Below are 21,992 nucleotides of genomic sequence, written 5' to 3'. Positions count from 1 at the left end.
ACATCTGATCAAAATCTATTTCAAACAACATAGTAAGCAGAAAACACGCAGACATATGCATTACAGTAAATTACACAGGTGACGCCTTTAACATTGACAGTAATCATCACTTTGTTTTCTCTTCACAGTACATACACAAAAGTTGACTTTATTGATTTGATTAAAAAAAAAAAAAGGAACATTTGAAGAAATAAAAGGTGTGTTTGCTCAGTTTTGTAACTGAACACGCGCACAGACTTTTTGTGTTTTTCTAATCGCTGTCGGACCAGTCGAGCTCCATCATGTCCATGGCGGCGGTGGCCATGTTGATTTTGGATCCATGTCGCACGCTGCAGCTCTTCACAGAGTTCTGATTGGACGAGGCGCGCATGCTCACCTGCACCCCCGAGTGACCCCTGACCCCCATCTCACTCCTGACCTTCACCACCCCCATGTCCCCCATGTTCACGTCCACGTTGCCTAGCCTGTCCATCTCGCCAATGCCGTCCAAGGACAGCATGTCCTCCAAGCCGCCTAAACCGCCACTCAGACCTTTAAACATGGTCGGAAGCCCTCCCTCGTCCACTTTTTCCGCCTCCCACCCTCCGTCTTTATCACCCTCTGCCTCTCCGAAGCCGCCCGAGTAGCCTCGGACGATGGTGGTCACCCTGCTCCTCTGCATGCCCCCCCTCTCCGCGTCGCCCTCCTCCCACGTCCTCTCTTCCCGCTCCAATCTCCCCCCTGGGAAGCTCCTGAGCGTCACCTGCACCCTCCCTCCCTCCATGCTGCCACCTTCATCCCTCTGGCCCCAAGCCTTTTCCTCCAGGGTGCCCTCCTCTTCCTTGTCCTCTTCGAACCTCCCCTGCAGGCCTCGGAGCATGACGTGCAGCCGCCCGCCGTCCAGAGAGCCCGCCCCCCGCTCCAGAACCGCGCTGCCGCCGCCCCCTCTCTCGCTGTCGCCGTTGCTGAGAGTGCGGAGGAGGCAGCTGACGCCCGCGCTGCTGACGCCCGCGCTGCTCAGCCCTGCGCTGTTGGTGTCTTGAGAGTGCGAGCGGAAGAAGGAGCCGGTGGAACCGATGGACATTGGTGGGAAGAACTGACGGGAGACAGAGAGAGATGAGTGTCAACATTTCAACTAATTTGAAAAGAGTGTCCTCTAAAAACAGTTGGGTAAAAAATAAACCAAATTGGGTCAAGAACTGACAGCAGGTGAAACGAGAATTGTAGTAATCCAGAGATGAGGAGGCTAAAGCATGAATAATCATTTTCTACTTCCGAATGAGACGGACGTAAATTTCAACGCAACTTGGCGGCGCGACTCACCGCCGACATGTTGGAGCGATCCATGAGTAAGGAGGTGGGGCTGGGAGTCATGTTGGACCTCTCCATCAGCCGCTCCTCCCACAGCCGGAGCCGCCTCTCCCGCTCCTCCAGCTCCTTCTCCTTGGAGTACAACTCCCTCTCCAGCTTCCGAAGGCGCTCCAGGGTCGACTCAATTTCACATCTGAAAAAGGTGAAAATCATTTCATTTGGAAATGCGTATGTGTTTATTTCAGGCCAACTCTGGGAGATAAGTGCCTCTAATGTGAGAAAAGTAAATCCAATGAATTTTGGAACCAAAACTGTGACTCAATATTGCATCCATAAAGTGCCAACACAGTCGTAGCTGCAGTATTGTCTACCACCACAAGAGGCCGCTAGCGCCCAGGTGATCAAATCCTGCATTCCAAAGCACTACTCCAATATTCTCAGGGCCACTAAAAGAAATCAATCGTGTTGCCATTTTTTCCTGAGCGTGCTCTCATGCTTCATTCATCCCTCAGCAAAATGCAGAGATGACGGCCTCGCTGTAAATATGCGCAGAATCTCACACCTTCCTTCCTCTTCCTCACCCCTTATCTATATCATAATTGCTGCCAAGTGCCCTCACACTCAACACCACCCCCGCCCGCAGAGAGAGAGAGAGAGAGAGAGAGCGTTTTCTTGGCTTCTAGTGTCTTTCAGAGACGTTTTTAATGCATGTAATATTTTATTGGGGGTAGACTTGTGAATGTTTTTGTGTATTTTATAGTTTTGGTGTGAGAGGTTTTTGGAATGTGTGACTTTCTTTTTTTCTGCTTGTGAGATTTTTTTCTGGACTGTGTGAAAGGTTTTTGGTGCAGTAAGACTTTTTTTGTACTTGAGTATTTTTAGATAGCGTGAGAAAGTGTTTTGGTGCGCGTGTACTGCACCTCCACTGGTCCTTGTTATGCAGAAAGGAGTTGCACTGGTCAGGTAGCCTGCTATCATTAGCCATCGTCTCCAAGGTTACCAGCACCTGTTTGAACTGCGGACGCTCCTATCAACACAAAAAGGAAGAAATAAATGTGTCTTGTGTGATCGATTCCATCACGTGACATTATTTATGAGATTGAGTTATGATTGAACAAATAATTTTTGAAGCATGAGTTTGTTTACCTTTGGCTCGGCTTGCCAGCACTTCCTCATCAGCTCTGCAAAACTCGCCGGGCAGCTGGTGGGGATGGTAAGCCTCTGCACAGATGGACACAAGAAGAAGAACGGATACATTGATTACAACAAGTTATTGAAACGTCCTTTGCATTCGGTGTTTTGCTCTTTGCTAAAAGGTATTTTTATTTTTTTTAAATTAAAAGTTGTTGACGGATCCCACAAGTTACCTTTTGGATTGTTCTCATGTTTTCTTTCGCAATTAAAGCAGATTGTATTTTCGCTCTTCTTTAGTGATCATCAGTCCTCATTTGGTCATGTGTCCTTTCTTATGATCAAAATTGGAAAAATACAGAATATTGTCTGTCTCTAAAGGATTCTCCTGGCCATTTTAGTCCATATCTTATTTATAGCCCTTGTTTTAATTTGTTTATGACGTATTATGAGCAGCATGTTACATGTTTGAAATAGGACCTGTCAGTGTAAGATGACTTATATAAAATCTATATTCTGTTTTAGGATGATGTTTTAACATTTGTTGATGTGGGACTACAGATAGAAAGTAGCCTGTTATTCATGTACTGTACACTGTCACTCTTCAGTAAACCAATAAATTGTTGCTGCTATGTGAAAAACTTTTTTTTTTCTTTTTTTTTTTTTTTCCCTTCCCCAATTTGTATGTTTTTACGTTTTGGGGATGTCTACATTCAGTTTCATCTCAAAAACCTAAATATGTAAAAAAATAACAAAAATTGGCATAAGTGTTTTTCACATAGCAGTGATGAAATACAACTCAACTTAAGTTTCAAATAATATACCATTTGTGAAGTATAATAATATCTAAAATAGTGTTGTAAAGATTCAGCAAAGGCCAATCAAAAAATTGTTACTTGGTCAAGTGACGACTTCAAATCTGCTGTATTCTTACCTCAATGGAAAAATTAGCTAAACTGCGCAAAGTAAATGTTTACCCTCAACACAAATGTTAACGTCATTAAAAGTACAATATTAGTCATTTTAATAATGAGTAATGATAGTAAGGATGGTTGTTCGTCTCTGTGTACCCTGCGATTGGCTGGCAACCAGTTCAGAGTGTACCCCGCCTATTGCCCAAAGACAGCTGGGATAGGCTCCAGCATCTCTGCGAGCCTTGTGAGGACTAAGCAGTCACGAATATGGCTGGATGGATGATAATATTAGTAAGAAAATGATCTACTGCAGTAAGTGTGGTACGAGTAGTACTGATAGAAAACTTGTGCCCTCCAGTTGTCATGACTGTGTTTTGTTTGGGGCAAGTGTCCGATTTGAACTGATGAAATCAGCACGTAACCAGCAACTAGTTTCAACTGGTCAAAAGCTATGTGAAGTCAGAAGCTATGTGATGTCAGGAATTTGAAAATCCTGTTTTCAGCGACCTATCAGGGTTACCCACATGTCTGGCCACAGCCAATCAGATCCATTCGCTGTCTATATAAATCTGAGAGAGAAGTGTGTTTTCGCCGGATTATTCTTCTGTTCCCCTGTGCACCTCCACAGCCCAAGTTAGCTCCACATCTCTTGATTCTTGATACATTCTCGTTGTTTCTGGTCTCGTCGTGAGTGCGTTCCGCGTATATAAAAGGATGGTTATGAGAATAAAGTGTTAAAATCTTGTGTCTGAGTTTTTGGGATCCAATTCCAGAGCCCAACACCAGTGGTACATGATAAAAACACTGAATTTAAAAAATAAATACATTTTTAAAACTGCATAAAACAGTGGCTTCTACTTTTTTTTTTCTTAATTTAGTACAGTTCAGTTATATTTAACTTTAAAGTCCGATACATTTGCATGTAATCACTGTCAGTTTTTTTAGAAGGCTTCCTGTATATTTAAATTGGATCATTATTTAAGTATAGTGACTATTTTACTAAGTGCAGCGTTAATACTCAAACTGTACATAACGTTACAGTAACAATCGATAATACTAATAAAAATAATAAAATCTTTCCATGTATTTTTTGGGTGGTACTTACTACTTGATAGTTTTGAAGTTTAATGATCATGTTTACGTGACCTTGTTTACATTGCTGTTATTCTGTATGAACCAATAAATGAATGTCCCTCCATTAAAAAACAAAAAATAAATAAACAAATAAATGTTTCACTGCCAGGTCTGAATGAGTCCAGACAGCTCCATCGTACCGTGCAGTAAATGGAAACTGTTTTCTCTGGGGATTAATCCTAAAATATCAGCCACTCGGCACGGAGAGAGAGATCAAGTAGGAGGGTCAGGAGGGGAGAGTGGTGGAATCAGAGAGACACTGGGAAAGAGGAGGTGGGGGGGTTATTTAGGGAGAGAATTTGGAGATTAGCCAACAGCTACAAGGAATCATGTTCCCTGGCTTGTTTGTTGGCCTCCGCCATGTGTGTGTGTGTGTGTGTGTGTATATCTTAGCGCTTGTATGGTTGTCAACTAAAACGCACAAGTCGTATAAACCTCATCCCCAATAAACGTCCCGAATCGCCTTTCTTCTTCTTTTCTCCTCAAGCTGTAAAAGTAGCAAAAGTGGAGCGAGTGGCCGAGCTCCACTGCTTGCGTATCCAGCAGACCTTACAAGAGCGCGCCACTGACATCAGGACTAAAAATACACGCCGGCTTCACCAGCTCACAGTGGAAACCATGAGAGCATCGCATTGTTCGTGCGGCCTCCTCAAATGCCGTCGACGCACTCCACATGTTCGTAGCGTGTCCACAGGATAAGCGTGTGCGTGCGTGCGTGTGTGTACCTCTTGTTTCTCCACCACCAGCCATGCAACCTGCAGCCCCTCAAATCCCTTGAAAGGTACTTCACGAGTCAGCATCTCCCACAATACCTGCCCACAGAGCACAACGCACCAACAAAAGGTTTCATCATTCTTTCTTTGGGGACATAGTTAACCCCCCCCCCCAAAAAAAAATACATAAAAAATGCTAAGATCATTTTCTTTTCAAAGGATTTTCCACAATTAACTAATATAATATCGTTGCACAGGTTTGCACACCCTGTTATAAATGGGGATGTGGCTAATGTTCAGAATGACTTTTAAAGTCGTGCTAAATGTGAGTCACACGCACCTACCACCATTTCAAGTGTCTGATAAACCCAATTAAAGTTCAGATGTTCTAGTAGCTCTAGTAGCTAGTAGTTTTGCTTTTTTTTTGCTTACTTTGCTTTAGTTAGTTAAGCACAGTTAAAGTTACAATGTTACATTTATCTTTTTACAGATACTTAGTTACAAACTGAGGATGTAGCTGTGTTCAGTTTACCAGTCACTTTTAAAGTTGTGTTAAATAGGAGTCAACACACACCTGCTGCCATTTAAGGTGCCTCTGATCAACGTCAAATAAAGTTCCGCTATTCTACTAGGTTTTTCTTGACATTGTTTTCTCCCCCCCCTTATTTTACTTTGCTTTAGTTACTTGGTAATTATTACTCTTAGTTACTTACTTACACTTAGATACAAACTCGGGATATAGGTCGTGTTGTTGGGCGAAGGATTCAAGCGACACGTCGGAGAGCAACTCGATCGCATTTATTTTCTTCTTCTGCGTCATTCAACATCACAAACAAGCCAGTACACGGCCACCTTTGCACTTCCGGTTACGCCTTTCAAAATAAAACATCACTTACTTAAACATTGCACCACATAGATATTTTCACATGTTACCAGTCACTTGTAAACTCATGCTAAATGGATTTTAATTCGATTTTTTAACACTGGATTTTTTTAATTTATTTATTTATTTATTTATTTTTTGCTTTTTGCTTTCTAGCACAATCTTAATCGAACTGGAATTTGTAAATTCCCTCAGGCCACGTGTCCAGATGAAGAAAAGCAGTGCTAAAGCATGATACTGGCACTGTTCTGAGAGAACAAAATGCCAAACAAACTGCTTATCATTAGTGAAAATAGGAACTGATTTAAGGACTTAACTTTAAATGAAACATGAACAACTTTATTGATTGTTTTTAGGCAAGTGAAACATCAATATTTTGCCTTCTTTTTAGGAAATGAACGACAAAGTGACCATTTGAACACTGTGAATTAATGGATTATTTGTGGGAACCCTAGAAATGACCTCATTATATTACATACGTGCCCCTAATTATGAATATTATAAAATATTATTAAAATGGAAAAACTGACATTTCTGTTGCCATATAATAGTTGGATCATATTATTGCTCCATGTCTTGATGCTGAAAAGCTTCCAAATGAAGGACACTGTGACACATTGATGAATAGCAGGACACAGCAGGGCCCTTTTTGCATGTCCAGGACTCTACAACCCTTCTCCAGCAAATTTATCGTGACCAGCAGAGACACATTACTCACATAACTCACATTCCCAACTCAAATAGACTCATCAGAAATATGTTTCGGGACAAGTGCATGTATAGTGTGGGGACAGTTGCAACAAATGTGTGGTTTTTGAAATCACTTTCTGGATTAAATTCTTTTTTTTTTTTTCAAAGCTTTGGGGTGTAGCTATGATAAATGAATGTATCCAAATCATGCCTACTTTATAAAGTGTATAAGACAGTCATCATAAATAGCAACTGCATTCTCAGTTGGTCTAATAAATATGACGGCCCATATAGAAGTAAATAAATCTCACCACGCCATATGAGTACGTGTCGCAGGTCTCCGAGACAGGCAGACTCTGAATGACCTCAGGAGCCATCCAGGGAAATGTGCCCACCACAGTCATGTGAGTGGTGTGGGACAAGAACTTTGATGCACCAAAGTCACAAATCTGCATTTAAAAAAAAAAAAAACACACAAACATTTACTCGACAACATGCACTGACGGACGGCTTTAACATGTCAGTAAGGCTTTTTAAAAATTCACCTTAAGCACTTTGTCTGCTGTCATGACCACTGGAATGAACAGCACAGCATTAGAATCATGAAACAATTAAAACGCGGCAACGTCAGCATGTGGAAGTGGAAGAGGAAATAATTACCATTCCGTGACTTGAGGTCTCTGTGGATGACTTTGATGGGAGCCTCTGCATGGAGGTAGTGCATTCCTAATAACAATCACAGTTGATAACGTCATCAAGAACACATGATTGCACTTTTATGGGCGTTAAATACTTGATTGAAAGTGACAAAATTAACTTTTTAAAGTTACTAATTGCCCTGGCTGCCGTGACTACATCATACAAAAAATACAAATAAAACAACAGGAAAAGGGTGAGAAATAAAAGAGAATGTATGGAATAATTAATACTTAATTTTAATTAATTTCATCATAAGTCATATGTATACCTAAATGATATGTTTCTTATGCTGGGTGGCAAAAATGTTTTTGTTAGCGTCCCTTCTGGTTTACCACCAATGCCTAAATGTGCACGCACTGCAGAGCAAGGAGCACCTTTCACAGACACACCTTTATGAATAGGCATGGGCCGATACGAGCAAAAATATCAAGGTATTAAAATCACAGCTCAGAAATGTGCTTATCTGAAATAACTGGGGAAATAAAAACAGCATTTTCTTCATGTAATACATTCTTTATAGTTTTTAAACAAAATCTAGGAAAATTGGTACATTAAGAAACATGTATCATGTTAAGTTTATAAGGAAATAAATGTTGATATTCTTCCTCTGTTGTAATATTTCGTAGCAAGACCCAGTGTCCAATCACTGGTAAGCTATTTTTAGAACAGAATTCAGTTACTTCTGGGACACTGCAGGCAACCACACATACAATACCCCCCTCCCACCCCCTCCTGGCACACAGCAAGTGTACTAATTGAAGACAATTAACTTCAAAGACACGGCTGTTTTTAAAAAAAATATATATTATTATTTTTATTATTGCTCCCGCTTCTCCTGCGCAACTTCAAAGAGGCTGTACAGCCTTGCACAAAGAACGCATCGTTAGCCGCCTATTTAAAGTTAACAAGCAATATCGATTCTGACACCTGCATATTGATACGTGTAGTGTAATGAGGCCGCAACGATATATTGCCAGATCAATTTTTTGAGCACACATCTGGTGGGGACTCGCCATGTTTTCCTTTTACAGCCACAGGTACAAAGAAATTAGAAAACTACACGTACCAACAACTGTGTTGAAAGATAAGTTTATCACCACTTTTCGATTTTTAATTGACTGTACATTCCCAAAAAATACAACCAAACAACGCTAGATGCTACCAACGTAGCTGCTCTGGCTAACATTGTTTACAGTGCATGCTAGCACTGCATTTTGTTGAAGCTGGTTATGTGTTGACTATTTATCACAATTACACACTTTGAGAATCACATTTGTGGATGTTAGAGGTGTGACTTGGTCAAATACTCTTATTTGGGGGAGTCGAAGGTGGTTGGAGATTAGTGAAGTCTGGCTAACATTGAGGCTAAGGTTAGCTACTGTATCTGTAATGAAATGTTTTAATAGTGTTACATGAGTGCATCAAATAAATACCTTTGGCCATCTGTATGGCCCACATCATGATCTGCTCCATGTCCATCTCCTCACTCTGCTCACTGGACAGGTACTCATAAAGAGACCCTCCACTGGCGTATTCTGTACACAGAAAACATGTAGTCATAGCAGAACTTCTTTACATGGACCCAAAGCCTCGTATTGTATTCTCCTCCTCATTCACCTCCCACAATATGACGTAAGGTCAAACAGTTTTCAGTATCACTGAGTCTGACTAGATGCAAGTCGTGCTTTATCATTACAACATGCCGGTATCAGTTTCAAATGTCCTGCCAGAAAAAGCAGCAATAACTCAAGAGTCAAATTTTATATCTAGTAGTGGACATATTGCTGTAGTAGAGTGTGTGCTAGCGTGATTTGTTTATTTTCATTTCAGATTCAGCTTGGATAATGTGGATAATAGATAATAAACGGTTGATTTCCGTTTCAGGCATACTTATTATTTAGGGTTTGTCCTTATTTGCTCCCATTTATGCTAAATGTGTGACTAAAATATTTCAAATTGATTCATTCTGCATTTTCAAAAAATAAAAAATAGGGTGCCTTGAGATACATTCTGTGATCATGGTTATAGCTTAAAATATTTGAACCTCAAATCGTCTCTCACCATTGAAACGAATACAAATGTTATTAATACGTTCCAGCCGCCCCAAAAATTGTAAAGTAATTGTCAATACGAAATATATCACTCTATGAAAACAACCAGGAAGGACATAATTGAACAGAATTTTTTTGTAACCGTTTTTGCCACATGTTTTAATTTAGTTCATGTTTTTTGTGCTGATCCGTCTGGTGTGTACAACTTGGCCACACGAGAGCAGTATAAGACAGGCAGAGACAAATATGAAAAAGCGTTTCACAACTAACTCAGTAAGCTGCAGTAAGACTTGTGGTTTCGTGAAGGATAACAAATATGTGATTATGATTATGTGATTATGGGCAATTCCTAACATCCGGGCATTTCGGATATTATCACAATGCGATTAATTAAGCTATTAATCATGATTAATCAAAATTATAAGATGTGATTAATCTGATTTAAAAAGGTAATCGTAAGCTCGGAATTGCCGCATGTGATCAAATACTGTTGTGTTGTTATAACACAGCAAAATTGTTGATTTTCGTTAGCGCGTCTATGCCATTTTAAATCATCTGTTAGCATTAAGCTAGCTGACTTTCCCAAGACAAGATTACATGGTTGTTACTAAACGCATTAGTTTTACGTTTGGTTTGACAGCTTCTTTACTTTGAAGACTTTCTTTTTGGGGAAGAATCGTTCACTATCCGCCAAACGGCTGCTTGCTGTGAAGTGAGATAAGTTGACTTCGCTGCCACCATATAGCACTTGCTAATTTTTGCTCGCATGTCGAAGCAAAAAATGGTTGAGTGACAAACTCACAAGTTGGGTCACTTGTATCTCAAGGCATCACTCTATTTCTGTTTTTTTTTACTAATAATCGTCCATCTAAATAAACCGGACAAGTTCTGAAGTTGTCTTAGTAGAAGACGCCAAATGATGGACACACAGACACACTCACACCGAGGGAGTCAGACCTGTGACGATGCCATAGTTGGGAGATTCCAGCACGGCTCCATAAAACTGAATGATGTTCTTATGACTCAGGACACTGAGAATCTCAGCCTGCATGAGAAGACGAGCCAAGAGAGAGAGAGAGACATTATTAACCTCCTCCTCTCCCGTCACTGCAGCAAAGAAACTTGATCTTTGAGATAATCACGTGTAAATCGTTGGTGAGTGTACAAGTTACAAGTTCAAGCCTTGAACTGTAGTCTCATTAGAGTGATGTCTGAGTTTTGGCACCACAGTGGTAAATATGTCCTTAATCCATTGTTCCCAACTTCTTCATGATGTCAATTCTATACTGTATCTCTTTGTTTTCTTTTCTTTTTTTTTTTTGTAATAGTCTGTGGAGTTAACAGAAAATAATGACTGCGTATTACAGTAGTCAAGATGTCACCAAAGAGGTATGCAATCAAACAATCCCCCCACTTGCCAACACCTTCCTTCTTCTTGCAGACCAGTAAAAACAAGAACAAATAATAAAATGAATAAATAAATAAATAAATACGTAATCAGTAATAAGTAATGATCATTATCAGAATGAAAGATTAAGAAGTCGGTATCACCATATGGTGCCTTGAAGACTTTCCCACATCACCAAAAATAAAGTTGAGATTTTCCATTTTGACTTCTCATAGACTATTTTAAGTTGATGATAAGAAGTTTGAAATACATATTGGCCAAGCTCACACACATTTTTTAAAAATAAATTATTTGCAAGCAGAGAATGTACATGCAAAACTTGCTGACAGGGTGGACATTTTCGACAAATGTTAGCATTAGCATAAGCAACACGCACATATTGGACCTTGACTTACAAACATGATTCCTTTAGAAATGTCTAATGTTTAACAAATATATTTCAAATTTCTCAAAGGTTTTTCTATCTACTGTTATTTCATTAACTATGACAGAGTGGACATGTTAAACTTGACAGCAATCAACTCCACACAAAACATATAATGAAAATTATGAACTACAAGAGTAAACCACCATGCTGCAGCTATTCTGCAGTTTCAACCTCCAATGGATAAAGACACATTCTTTTAGTTACGTTGAAAACCTCTGTGAGCTGTTCCAGAAAACGACAGGGTGGACAGCAATTTCAGTGACACATACACAACGGTCAATATGATGATGATGAAAATAGAATTTGCATGATGAAAATGACTCATTGTTGGTATCATTTAACCTTATTAGACACACTGTAGTACGCAGAGAAGTATGTGGGTCATGTAATAAATGTCAAAAAATCATCGACACACATTTGAAGAGATGTACCAGTGTATGTGTGCAGATGTTTGGCAATTCATTATTCCGTTACATTCTCATGATGACAGCATGATTGTCTTCCATAAGCACGTTATAGTGATATTAACCTTAGAAATACACAAACCAAGATGTACTACTGGGATTTTTTTTTTCTCTAATGTCAAATATGTAGCTTGGCTCAATAACGGCTATGAAATGCTGCCTTAAACGAAACAGCCTCTGCAAATGTCAAATAAGAGTCTGTTGCCAGGCAACGGAATAACTACACATCCATTCTGCTAAATTGCGCCCAAAAAATGCATCCAACGCCTGGCTGTTTGTCTTTAGCTTGATCATAAGACTCGGAAGAAGAATTTCAGACTTTTCCATCCCCTTTTTGCCGAATGACTTCTCCGCACAGCAGCTCATGTGCGACTGCAGTTCTTTTACAAATCTGAACGTACTTTGGAGATCCACAACCCGAGTTAAAATGTTTGCTCACAAAACATAGCACACGTTTACATTAAGTGTTGCAGGAATGTGTTTGAAGGATTCCTTCCATTAGCCTGTACTGACGGATGACCTCAATGCACACGTTTTTCCATATCTGCCCACTGAGAAAGAAACAAGCTTGACAATTAATCAACTCTTTGTTTTACGTCCATCATCAGAACTACTTTACACCACATTGTTTCCTTGCGCAACAATACCAACATGCGCCTCCACGCACAGGTCAGCCAACTTCCTGCCATGGAGGTGACCAACCCCTGTACTATTTTTGATATGAATAGCACAGCTGGAAATTGTGAGCGGATTCCCCTTGTGGGGGTGACACCCAAGTCTGACGTCGGCACGTCGGCACATTTTGCCCAAATGTACAATTGGAGGAACCTGGCATAAGTCATTTCTCCTTCCATGAAGTGTTGGGAGGGCGGGGAACACACAAGGAGGTATGTTTTACATAAACACATGGCTGACAACAGGAGAGGAGGGGGCTCTCTCGAGGATTGCTCTGGTTTGAAGCCTCAGAGGAAGCTTTTCATTATTTTATTGTTTAAATATCGCCAATGTTTGCTCTTATCAGTCAGTGTGCGTATGTGTCTATCATGTTGTCCTACCTCTTTGTCAATCTTCAGAAGCTTCTTCACTGCCACTTCCTTGTCTTGGGATATCCAAAGGGCCCGGTAGACGCTCCCAAAGCTGCCTCCTCCACAGTTCTCATAGTAGAGCAGGTCCTCGTGCTTTATCTGCACAAACGACGAGCCGGGGGACGACATGGCATACTGGCTCTCACACGCAAGCACACGCACACGCGCGCAACACACTCTCCCCCCAAAGTGTGCACGCTGGACCCGCACCGTGACCTTTGGACGTTGAGGATGAGGACTGAGAATGAGCGCGGATGTTGTCAGTCAGTAAGTCAGCAGGGGCAATAGTCACTGAGAAGAAACCAGAAAGTGCTGGAAAGGGCGAGGGGAGGGCTGGTGGACGGGGTTCGGGGACGGTGAAAAGTCTGCAGGAGGCATGGCTGGCTTTTTTGGCGCAAGGTGTTATATTGCCTAATAGTGGAGGGTAGTGGAATTACAACCCTGAGCACGCACTCGATGCAGTGATGAAGGGATTGAGTTTCAAATACAATGTACAAGTACATTATTGCTGGATGTATGTATTTGTAATCAGAATCTGATTTATTGGCTAAGTTTGTCAAAACATATGAGGAATTTGTCTTCACACTCGCAAAGCACCAGAGAAGCGCACACAAAAAAAAAAGAAAAAAAAAGAAAGACAATGACCAACAGAACGAGAAGCCTGGTGGTTCATTAGTTAGCGCCCTGAAATTTCTTAAATGGGGGGGAGACATGAGAAAGGAGGTTTAAGATGTGTCTTCTTCTACCAGATTAACTTCTTTCATTTAATAATTTTCTTTGTTCCCCAGTAATCATTAGCTGCGTTTTCAAGCCAAAACTAGCTAATTCTTGGTTTAAAAAAACCCAACATGAACATGCAGAGGTGGATAGAGTAACCAATAATTGTACTCAAGTACTGTTATTTTAGAATATGACACTAATAAAAGTAATAAGTAGTCCTCCAAATAATACAAATAATAAAAATGATATAATAACATAAAATGGGAAAAAAATATTTAAAAAAATAAACTACTCAAGTAGTGAGTACCTGGCAAGTAATGTCTGGTTTATTTTCATTAACATCAAATGAACAAAAATATAAAATAGAATGCACAACTGCAAATATCCCTCAATGATACCAATGTAAAAAAAAATAAAAAAAATCACTTGAAAGCTACTGAACGCAGAAAATTTCAATTTCAAATCACTACTGCCATCTGTGGCCGAAAAATGAAACTGCATTTTCCCTTCTTCACGAACACAATGCGCACATGACGTCACATCCGCAGACAGAGAGCAGGAAATTCGAACCCGAATCCACTCTGAAACTACAAGTATTAGCCACGGGCTTGCAGGAGTACTCGGTGTGAACAGCTCAGCTACTAATTTGAAGATGTTTCAGTCATAAAGTATCAAATAAAAAGGCTTTTGTAAATAGGGTGGGACGATACGGGTAAACCACGATTCGATACTGTGACGATATTTGGCTCATGATATCAATAATATCACGATACACGATATCTACGATTTTTTTTTATATATAGTCAAAAAAAATTAGCAATATTTCACGATATTTGACTAAAAAAAGCCAACAAATGCCCATAAAAAGGAAAATGTCTAATTATGCATTTATTCAATGCCAAAACTTTGTACAAAATACAAAGTTCTGCACTGCCTCTTGGCCTTTTAACTGTAAACATTGTAAAGTGAGACAAATTAAAGTGCATAAACATTCATAAGATATCACTGCACAACTGGACACATTACATCGATATCTACCATCAGTGCATCGATAATTTATTGCAACAGGAAGCGCAACAATATATTGCGATGTCGATTTTTTTCTCACACCCCTATTTGTAAAGATATTTTTGGGCAAATTGTTACATAGAGCAGCTTTAATAAAACAACAAAAATTAATTACTATTCGTCACCAGCCCGTGAAAAACAACAATCCATATATAATTGATACCCATTGAAATGAAATGGAATGGAGAGAAAAAAAAAAAAACTGTTTTGTGCGCAGGGAAGTTTGTTTTTGTGTCAACGGTTATTGTATATTACTGACACAAAAAATTCATTTTTCCTTTCTACTTATGTACATTTCACAGTCAGTACTTTTTTTTGTACTAGACGAGGTTGCTCAGTACTTCTAAATTCCTCATTCTTTTTGAACACGACGTTCTGTACTTCTACGCAAGTTCAGACTGTGACTACTTCTGCCACCTCGGTGTCTCAGTTACGCTTTGCTGCGTGCGCTCTGCAGCAGACTCACTGTTCAAATATGGTCAGTGGCATCCAGGGCATTCCTTCTTCCTGGATGAGTGTGGCTATATAAAGCTCTCTCTACACTGCCTGAGTGCACACTCAAACACACACGCACGCACGCACGCACTCTCAGACCATAACGTGACAGACAGTAAATCAGTTAGCAACAAGCATTGGCTGCCACAAATCGTGCGTCCACACGGAAGTGTGCGTTACTCATCCCAACAGGAATGACCTCGGTGACATCAGCAGGCAGGAAAGCCGTTTGACATCACCGAGTGTGGGGTAGGTGGCAGATCAGCTGTGGAGACTTCTCAGTGGTAAATATTAATTCAGCACAAGGGGGCCTCTTATGAAGGATTTCACCAGAATAAGAATTGTAAGAGGCAAACAACAAAAAATACATAGTTAAGTTGTAATTTTCTAACAGGATATTTTAACATCAACACTGTAATATGTCATGTCTGTTTCAAGACATACTGTACGTAGTAGGATATTCTTATCATAGGTTTGAATGAGTCCCACGATTTATAATCACATTTGCATCATATAGGTCAGATTCTCCACACCATACCAATTATCTAAATGATGCTTGAATGTCTGTTTTATAATAGTGCGCCATCCTAGGAGGAAATTAACAATTTTGCACTTTATGCAACTCAGAAATTAATAATTAGTCAGACTTTACATGACATGAATTAGTATCAGAGGCACAATATTTGGCACACCCAGTTTTGGTATGTGCAGTAGGTGTGGTTGCTAAAATTAAAAAAATAAAATAATTAAAATAATATTGTCATTGCCCAAATAAAATTATGAAAAACAAGAATATTTACATTTAAAAAACAAAATAAAACTAAATATATTTCCAGCATAAATGTCATTTGTATTCATCTTTGTCAATTATTATCATTCATGAGCTTTCAGGGTTTATTTTGAATGTGTTTATTTCGGAATTACTGCACGGCTGTACAGAAGAAGTATGGTCAAACTGTTGTTTGGGAATTGCAGTTTACTTTATTACTTATTAGTAACTTTTTTTTATTATCTTGCACTCAACAAATCAATCCATCCATTATCTGAACCACTTTTTTTTTTTTCACTAAAACTAATCCTAAAATAAATTAAATTAGTCAGACAAAGCATCTTAAAAAACAAAAAAAACAAAAAAAACAAAACAAAAGTAAAACTACGGTAATAAAAACTAACAAGCCTTAAACACCAGAAACTCATTAAAACGAACTGAATTAAAAAAAACAAAGTTGACATTTGACATATATACATATATATATATATTAGGGGTGTGAATTGCCTCGTACCTGACGATTCGATTCGTATCACGATTCACAGGTCACGATTCGATTCGATACCGATTAATCCCGATACGAATTTATAAGTCGATTGTTGCGATTTTTTTTCATTCAAATTTAGAAAATACTAATCAGTAAGCTTGTAGAGTGTAAGATTTATATGAAAATGTATTATTTATTTATCTGAAATTTCAGTCTTATACAGGTTGTAATCTGTTTCATGTTTAAACAGCATTAAAATAAAATATTAAGGCTTAATGTTCCGTTCATATAACATTCTTCCATGCTTGGTGTGAATCCTAAAAAAAATAAAAAAATAAATAAATAAAAATAAAAATAAAAATTAAAAAAAATAAATCGATTTTGCCTATTATTGAATCGATTCGAGAATCGCGCGATGTAGTATCGCGATATATCGCCGAATCGATTTTTTAACACCCCTAATATATATATATATATATATATATATATATATATATATATATATATACATTTTTTTTAAATGTATTATCTAAGTGCTGTTTGAAAGCTCGATGTCTTGACTTGACTTGTTGCAGAAATTCTAATAGAGCTGTTGCATTGGTTCGAATTAGTACACACGTTCTGTATTAAGGGATTTCTTGAAAAATGTCATTTAGTCACGGTGTCTGTTAAATGATCTGGGTTTTTTTTATTAACATGTACAGCACAGATACCAGCTGCTTATGATGGAAGCAAGCCACTGGGCAGTTCTCGATACACACCATCACATTTAAAGCTCCTGAGATCAAATGAAAATGAATCACAGTTGTCAATATCACACCTAAAAACTATGCATACCTTAAAAAAGAAAAGAAAAAAAAAAGAAAAAAAAAATTAAAAAACACAAACGGACAGAACACAACTGCAAGAATTGGCGAGATTTCCCCTGAAATAAAAAGCTTTTTCAAAACTCGACACAGCCAAACAACAAATGACTTTAGAACAGAGCCTAACAAGCAACATCACCAAGGGGGAGCAGGATTTTTACTCCGAGGCAAAAATGAAATGTAGTCATACCACCGTGACATATTCAATCACTAATACTTAGTTTAGTAGTGGGAGATTCGATTCAGTGGGATTCAGTGAGACCAAAAGATTATGAAGCAAATCTTTTCTTGTCATTTTACAATATGAATGAAAATGTCAGTACCCACATCTTTTAAATCAAAACCTATTTTTAAAAAATAGGTTTTTACAACATGCCTTGACTTGCAAGTTTATTTCATTCCATGACTACGCATGTAACTCAAAAGCCGATCAAATCATATTTCTCCATTGAAATGAATGTAAATGTTATTAATTTGTTCCAGCTGGACATTGTACTCCTTTCATTGTGCATCTCTTGGCCACCAGGGTGCAGTCTAATAGAGACATATAAAGAAGAGTTTCACAGTTAAGTGACTCAGTAAACTGCAGTAATATTTGGCATATAAATACTATATTATTTGAAATATATCCTATGAAATACTATATCATATTTGTTCAACTATATGTTGCCTAAAGGGTAATAAGTTACTACCGCAACATCAATGCTAGTTTTGTTAGCCTATCAATGACGTTTTACATTGTGTGCTAGCATTAAGCTAGAAGACGTTCATCTTATCGTCTCATTTTGAAGTAGTTGTTTCTATCTGTTGCTTTTTGTAAAATTTGCAACCACAATGTATGCCCATAACTCAAATTTTTGTTGTTTGAAGGTTTATAATAACTATAACATCGATATTGACTTAATTGTACAAAGTATTATATGTTAGCATTACGCTTGCGAACATTCGTTACATTAAATTATATGGTTTAGTTGAACCTTTTGGTGTTTAAATATACAATGTGTCAATTTTACATTAATATGTTTAAAGTGTGTGGGAGGGGGAAAACAATATATATTAAACTGTTTTTAATAACGACATGAATGGGGATTCACTGTATGACGTATGGGGATTAAGAACTGTATATTATGTTTCACTTTTGGAGCATTTGGAGAATAAAAAGGAGCTTGTTGGATAGCACAACATTGCAAGACACTCTGATAGAAATCCACTGTATAGAACACCAAGCCTATGAAGTTCAGTCATGCAGGATATCGATTCAAGTTCTATACATGACGGTTCTAACAGGTCCCAAAACAGCAACAACAACTACGGTTTTAAGCCTCATTCTTGCTTGAGGCTAAGACACGGTGATAGAAAGAGGCCTTTAATGGCACAGTATTTGTCCAAAGAGTTTTCAAAGTCACTGACTGTTGTGTGTTGCTACTTAACGCGCAGTTGGTGACGCGTGGGCTTCGTGTGAAGTCACAAGGAAGGCCAAGTGGTGAAAGATTCGGATCTCATGTCCGCCGAGGTTCCAGCCTGTAGGAGAGCTGCGTCAGCGCCCTCTGGTTGTCGATCACGCAGAGCTTCCTGACGTAGCCTCTGACCTCCGCCTGATTCTTGTTGGGTTGGCAGATGTCAGGATCTGAAACCAGATACACAATTTGTTATTACATGGAGCCTGCTTGAAAAGCAAAGAAAAATATTTAAAAAATCGGAAGACTTACTGAAAGGCTGGCTTCTGCAGTGCCTCACTTGTCGAATTGTGTTTGCTATCATACGCTGATGAAAAGAGAACCCAAATATTATTGGAGCTTTAAACCAATTACACTACTCATGCCTTGAGTTACTTAGTGAGCTGATGTGCAAAATTTCCAGATACGAGCCGTTGTTCGGTGGATTATTTTTTTATTTATTTTTTTTTACTGCAAAAAACAACTCATTATTGCAGCTTAATGAGTTATTTACAGTAACAGTAGTAGCAAAATTGTTCTTTATTTGTGTCTGCATGACACAAATAAATATTATTATTATAATTTTTTAATATAATATAATTAATATTAATATTTTTTAATTATAATAATTTATTATAATAATAATAATAATAATAATAATAATCTATTATTATTATTATTATTATTATTATTATTATTATATTGAACCTCAAATAACCTATATTGAATCTGATTCGGGCACCCCAAAAGTTTAGTGACTAACTGTCGGAATAATTGTAAACATAAATTATCATACATTTGCTGCAATGAAGAATTGCTTCTGCTTGCAATGAAGAACGCTTTGCTCTGCTCCGCACTCACATTCACATAGCCTAGCTATACGTTATCTTATCAGAAGATGACTCAAGAACCAGAAGATCTAATGCAGCAGAATGGTTAGAGCCAGTCTGCTGAGGCTGCCTGTTTTCTGTTAAGACATGATTGCAAACTTGACCACACATGTACTCAGCAATCTTCCACTCACATGCACATACATATAGACAAATAAGTACACTGTGTTCCAACTATATTTTTGCATTTGCATTATTAGGGTTGGATTACCTATGTAACTAGGGATGTGGAAACCAAGTAAAAAGAGGGTGAGGAGCGAAGAGTGCAGTCGTGAATTGTATGAGTCAGTTCCTCTCCTCTCTCCTCGTGAGCTTTGACTGAGTGTATTTTCTCCTTTTTGTTGTGTTTTATAAATGTCAAACAGATAAACCTGGCACTAACTTAATCATGATGTACGAACTGATTCTTTACATTCTATTAACGTAACTGTCTCAGAAAATTATAATATTGTTGTGAAGTCCATTATTTTATGTAATGCAATTAAATAAGCAAAATGCCATACATTCTGGATTCATTACAAATCAACTGTAATATTGCAAGCCTTTTTTTTGTTTTAATATTGCTGATTATGGCATTTTCAGCCAAATATCTTATCTCAAAATATTAGAATATTTCCTCAGACCAAGTAAAAAAAAATGCCATAATCAGCAATATTAAAACAATAAAAGGCTTGCAATATTTCACTTGATTTGTAATGATTCCAGAATGTATGACATTTTTGCTTATTTAATTGCATTACAGAAAATAATGGACTTTACCACAATATTCTAATTTTCTGAGACAGTCCTGTATATGCTTTTAAAAAAGAACAATACAATAGAATGCTATTTTCCTTATTTAAAAAAAAAAAAAACACATTCCACTGTATTTATATACATATCAGGAAGAACCTAAATTGTAATTGCCCACCTGTTCAATGTTTACTTATTGTTCTCTGCCAAGGAGCTGAACGTCAACACCACTAACATTTGGTCACTATTACAAAATTCAGTATATCAACAAGAATTTTTCCTTACCATTTTCTCAAAATTGACCATGCTGTCAATGAATGTCTTGTTGCCGTCATGTGTAAAAGTCATATCTGTAATGACATTTTACATAATGAGTGTGATGAGATCCAAAACAAGAGCTCTCCAAAAGGGCTACCTTTGAGTAGGAGGGGCATAAAAGGGATGATTGGCGGCTCAAGTTTGGTAACAGTTAGTCGGTAGGATCGATGGTTTCTGGATGGGTCCTGAACATGAACACAACGACGTCAATTCCGAATATCAATGTGAATATTCATATTCACTTTTAATCTGCAACTCACCATCATGCTCTCAAATTCAGCATAGAACTTCTTAAACTTGGTAGGCAGCTTCTGATGAGGGACGGCATTATACAATTTAACATTGCTGTGTGTTAAGAATGTTCAGTTCCAAGTATGAATTGATGTTTACCTCCCATGTCTGACTCAGCCTGCTTACAGCAGGGTTGCTCATGCCCATGATGATGGCAAAGAATGAATTCAGGTTCTTAAACTCCCGACAGCTGTAAACAAATCAAAAAAGAATTATTATTTTTTTTTAATGTTCTTTTACTCTCCTCAAGTCATGATCACATGACAATACGAAGGTGTCCGTCCCACTCACTGCGCGGCTATCTTGATGAACTTCTTGAGGAGCTGGACCCGCTTGCTGAGCTGTGCACAAAGGCACACCTCGGTGACCACCCACAGCTGGACCTGGTTGAACCTTCGCAGGAAAAGGTCCAGGTTGGCCGTGGTTCTCCGAAAGCTTTGGCGGCCGAACGTGTGATAGAGCAGCTCGTGCTGGGGGTTGCGTGGACATGGTGTTAGCAAGCTTTCCAGTTAGTTAATACGTGTATAGTTAGTCCTATAGAACGCTTAATTTATGATTAGCTGATAATTGACTTGTGTGCCATTTTTTAGTTTCAGAATGAGCACAAAATCGACCAATAGGTGAATTTGCAACTAGTGAAGCACAAAAAGTGCAGAGAATGACTGTGTATTTATTTGCGTGTGTGTTGTGTGCTACCTCGTGCACACAGCTGAAGAGCTCCCAGTCAAACATTGTCATTTGATAGGCCAGATCCTTCGAACTCATCAGCTCAAAGGTCGACATTGAACCTGCTGAGGGTCCGTCCTGGTCTGGAAGAGGAGTCTGACACACAGATGGCAGAATCAGCAACAATCAACGCATACTTTAATTAATGTACCCATTTGTTGTTTTTGTGTTCTGTTGCATCCAAATGTGAGTTGTAATTAGTGTAGGTCTGATCACTTTTAGGCTTCCGATACCGATTCCGACACTCAGCTGTGCCATATCGGCCAATGCCAATACCGTACCGATACCACGCCGTTTGAAACCCC

At 38.6% G+C, this 21,992-nt stretch overlaps 2 protein-coding genes across 2 annotated transcripts in view; both read right to left on the bottom strand.

Moving 5' to 3' along the window:
- Positions 1-250: 250 nt before the first annotated feature.
- Positions 251-15,488, bottom strand: LOC144025703 (uncharacterized). The gene is made up of 11 exons (XM_077535627.1): positions 12,860-15,488; positions 10,463-10,550; positions 8,888-8,989; positions 7,416-7,481; positions 7,301-7,329; positions 7,067-7,204; positions 5,195-5,281; positions 2,437-2,511; positions 2,211-2,317; positions 1,303-1,483; positions 251-1,075 (listed from the first exon to the last, which is right to left on the bottom strand). Exons 1-11 carry the CDS (start codon positions 13,016-13,018, stop codon positions 251-253), a joined length of 1,857 nt encoding a protein of 618 aa, XP_077391753.1. The 5' UTR covers positions 13,019-15,488.
- A 1,602-nt stretch (positions 15,489-17,090) lies between these two features.
- The window catches only part of LOC144020552 (rap guanine nucleotide exchange factor 4-like), a 43,413-nt gene continuing 38,511 nt past the window's right edge, over positions 17,091-21,992 (bottom strand). The window contains exons 23-30 of the mRNA XM_077524148.1: positions 21,658-21,783; positions 21,253-21,431; positions 21,061-21,151; positions 20,931-20,981; positions 20,768-20,855; positions 20,638-20,702; positions 19,004-19,058; positions 17,091-18,921 (exon numbers count right to left, since the gene is read on the bottom strand). Coding sequence (XP_077380274.1) covers positions 18,794-18,921; positions 19,004-19,058; positions 20,638-20,702; positions 20,768-20,855; positions 20,931-20,981; positions 21,061-21,151; positions 21,253-21,431; positions 21,658-21,783 — 783 coding nt within the window. The 3' untranslated portion in view covers positions 17,091-18,793. The remainder of the gene's footprint in view (positions 18,922-19,003; positions 19,059-20,637; positions 20,703-20,767; positions 20,856-20,930; positions 20,982-21,060; positions 21,152-21,252; positions 21,432-21,657; positions 21,784-21,992) is intronic.

Source organism: Festucalex cinctus, chromosome 1, assembly GCF_051991245.1.
Source record: "Festucalex cinctus isolate MCC-2025b chromosome 1, RoL_Fcin_1.0, whole genome shotgun sequence".
NCBI lineage: Eukaryota > Metazoa > Chordata > Actinopteri > Syngnathiformes > Syngnathidae > Festucalex > Festucalex cinctus.
Note: the sequence above shows the minus strand (reverse complement) of the source record. Positions and strands in the feature narration are given on the sequence as shown.

Excerpts from the sequence above, each read along its gene's own strand:
- LOC144025703 (XM_077535627.1), bottom strand. The coding sequence starts at position 13,018 with ATGTCGTCCCCCGGCTCGTCGTTTGTGCAGATAAAGCACGAGGACCTG. Across the intron at positions 2,512-5,194 it reads TGGTGGTGGAGAAACAAGAG|AGGCTTACCATCCCCACCAG; the intron begins GTACACACACGC and ends CCATCTGTGCAG. Across the intron at positions 2,318-2,436 it reads GCTGGCAAGCCGAGCCAAAG|GAGCGTCCGCAGTTCAAACA; the intron begins GTAAACAAACTC and ends TTGTGTTGATAG.